The 2,849-nt window shown below is 44.1% G+C and overlaps 1 protein-coding gene across 1 annotated transcript; it reads right to left on the reverse strand.

Moving 5' to 3' along the window:
* Positions 1-10: 10 nt before the first annotated feature.
* On the reverse strand, positions 11-1,909 carry LOC129601867 (uncharacterized; the record flags this gene model as incomplete). The annotated part of the gene is made up of 4 exons (XM_055500782.1): positions 1,522-1,909; positions 1,348-1,381; positions 1,018-1,061; positions 11-935 (listed from the first exon to the last, which is right to left on the reverse strand). A coding segment is annotated over exon 4 (871 nt), but the record flags the coding sequence as incomplete, so codon positions are not given.
* Between the last annotated feature and the right edge of the window lie 940 nt (positions 1,910-2,849).

Consider the following 2,849-nt stretch of genomic DNA (forward strand, 5'->3'; position numbering starts at 1 on the left):
CTCACCATACAGCACGGGGCTGCAGCGAGGAACATCAGCCGAAGACGCTGTCCCACCAAGTCCTCCTTCACGTAATCCAGCAGTGCGCTTCGCAAGGAATCGGCAGTCCAGAACAAACTGTGCCCCTCCTCATTCCCATGCATCTCGGCACAAACGAAAACGACCGTGTGGTCGTCCGTCAGTCGCGCAAAGACACGGCACCCGATAGCGAAGGTATACCGAGCCCCCTGCATCTTCTGATGCCGTCCCGCGCAAGTGAACACCATATCGTCTACCCCCTGGTCATGGGTCACTGGGCAGCTGGCGTCACAGAGCACCCCACGGCCCGGTTTCAATTTCAGTTGGCAGACCTGGTTGACGTAAATTGCCAGGAAATCCACGGTGGTTAACGCTTGTCCCAGGGGAACGGCGATCTCGTAGCGCCGGAACAGAAACCCGCTGCGGCGACCCGCGAAGCATTCACTGTCATCCGGCGGTAGAGTCGTCACTAGATGATTGCGGTGCACGACATGCACCGATCCGTCGTCTTGCAGGCGGACCATACATAGCAATCCGTAGTATTTTTCCTCCTTGATGAGGGTGCACGACCGGAAGACCATCGGTTGATCGGCGGCTGTACGCAGCGCCACCTGCACCGTGGTCCCTTCCCAAGCGTTATTCAGGCTGAGAAAATGATGGGGAAAGAGCTGCTGCGCGGGGACCCACTGGGCGGGAACTGAGCTGGCATCAAAGTCCACCAGAAAACGATCGTCCTGGATGTCCCGCACGAATCCCATCCACCAAGATTGCCCGGCGTCCCGTTGCACTAACACCGTGTTCCCGTGGTGCATTTCGCGAGCATTTTTGAAGAGGTCACGAAAATAACGGGTTGTGGTGTTCATCGTTAGGCAGTCGTGCAAGTTTCAAAAGGCGAAGATACGTCCAGAAAGGCAAAAACCAATAAAACAGAAGCGAAATTAGTGGACACCTTCACAAATGGCAATAAACTTCGTAAAAAGAGTGTGGAAAGAACAACTTACTTATTTTAATTCTCTTTGAGTCTCCACAATCGTACAATGTGCCTGAAGAAATTAGAATTGCGAATTTAACCAGTTTCTTGGTAAGCGAGCACCTTGCTATAGTCTTCGCTACATGCCACCTTTGAGGTGTTTCCTTTACTACATCCGACTGATTGCTGTAGTTAATGTTGTTTCCAGTATATTTAATAAAAACTTTGATAAAATTTGTACAGAAGAGGAACTTAGTGTAAATTTCTTACTAGAATTTGCTAAATTTTGTCTTTATTTTACGCATTGTAACTTTATACGTGGCTTTGTTAGGTCAATTAACAACGTCGTGATAACTCACTTTATTAGCACAAGCAAATCACGTTGATCAAATCCTGTAACAAAAAGAAACAGTTACTTACGTAATTATAATTTCCAAATTATTGTTATTATTGTTGTACATCAATTTTTAGACCCTTCAAATTGCATAAAGGACTTGAAAATACGAGCCCAGTGACACAGACGACGAACCAACCTTGCAACACGTTTTCCCTCTGTCGTGACCCCTAGCATATGAGTGTGGCCGCTGCTTCCCGCTTCCTGATGTTTTCTCTCAATTTTGTTTCATCTATACAAAACCACCCTTTCGCCATTAAAAGGGGAGTAAGATTGCAGTCACTGGATCATTCACGAAAGAATTACTGGAAAGCAGAAGCAGGAAGGGACACGGCTCACGCAATGAAAAGCAGTGACATTTTTTCCTGCACGTTTTGCCGGACAAACCCGCATATCCTGAAAACTAACGGCTACGAGATCTTACACTCCGGCAGCATCTACAGAGTAGTTCACGCTCACACAAAACCATCCCGCAGGAAGCCCAGTTGGCAGTGCAGAATAAAACATGGAGGGCTTTGTTGCGCATGTTTTTCTTTGCCAAACTGTGCTCCACGATCACCGCCTGCTGGCAGAAACAAATGCTGACTGTTTGCAAGCATCGTTGGCATAGCAACGTTGCTTGGTTGCGACTAGCAGACTACAGCGAAACGGCTGCAGAAATCTTATCTATCAAAGGTAAAAATTCCGTGTCCGACCATTTCGGCATAGTGACCATTCGGCATAGGACATTTCGGCATAAGACATTTCGGCATGAGAACAATTTGGCATACGGACATTTCTGCTAATACTGTTGCTTAAATTCTATGTATTCTTAGATCTTATGTATTCCTAGATCCTCGTATTCTTAGATCTTCTTAGGTTTTCTTAGGCTTTCTTAGGTTTCTTTGGTTTCTTAGGTTTCTTAGGTTTACTTAGGATTCTTAGTTTTATTTTTATGTTTTCTTAGGATTTTTTAGAGTTCCTTTCAAGCTTTCTGATGCACATTTCTTCTGTCTTCCTACGTTTTCTTATTTTTACAGGGTTATTGGCTTTTGCATGTTTTGTATGTTTTAGGTTTGCTTAAGTTTTAGGATTTTTAAGTTTTCAGTTTTTTTAAATTCTATCGTGCTCTTCACTTTAGTAGATTGGGTATAAATAATTCACTGGCTTTTAGGTTTATTGTCATGTTCATCCTTTATTAGCACAAGCCACTTAGAATGCATGAGTTTACAATAAAAACAGGTTTGCAGTAACAAAATTTCTTTTAATTTATCAGCTTCTTCCATCATGAATAGATATTAACTATTATCAGTATAGATGTTATGCCGAAATGTCCGTATGCCGAAATGTCCATATGGCGAAATGTGTTATGCCGAATTTTCCAGTGCCGAAATGTCCCTACGCCGAAATGTCGGTACGCCAAAAATTCCGCTAAAACTTTTTTTTTATAGTACTAAGCGACGTTTGGTGGAGAGTGGAGACAAAAGG

Source organism: Paramacrobiotus metropolitanus, unplaced genomic scaffold (genome assembly GCF_019649055.1).
Source record: "Paramacrobiotus metropolitanus isolate TYO unplaced genomic scaffold, Prichtersi_v1.0 Parri_scaffold0000290, whole genome shotgun sequence".
Taxonomy (NCBI): domain Eukaryota; kingdom Metazoa; phylum Tardigrada; class Eutardigrada; order Parachela; family Macrobiotidae; genus Paramacrobiotus; species Paramacrobiotus metropolitanus.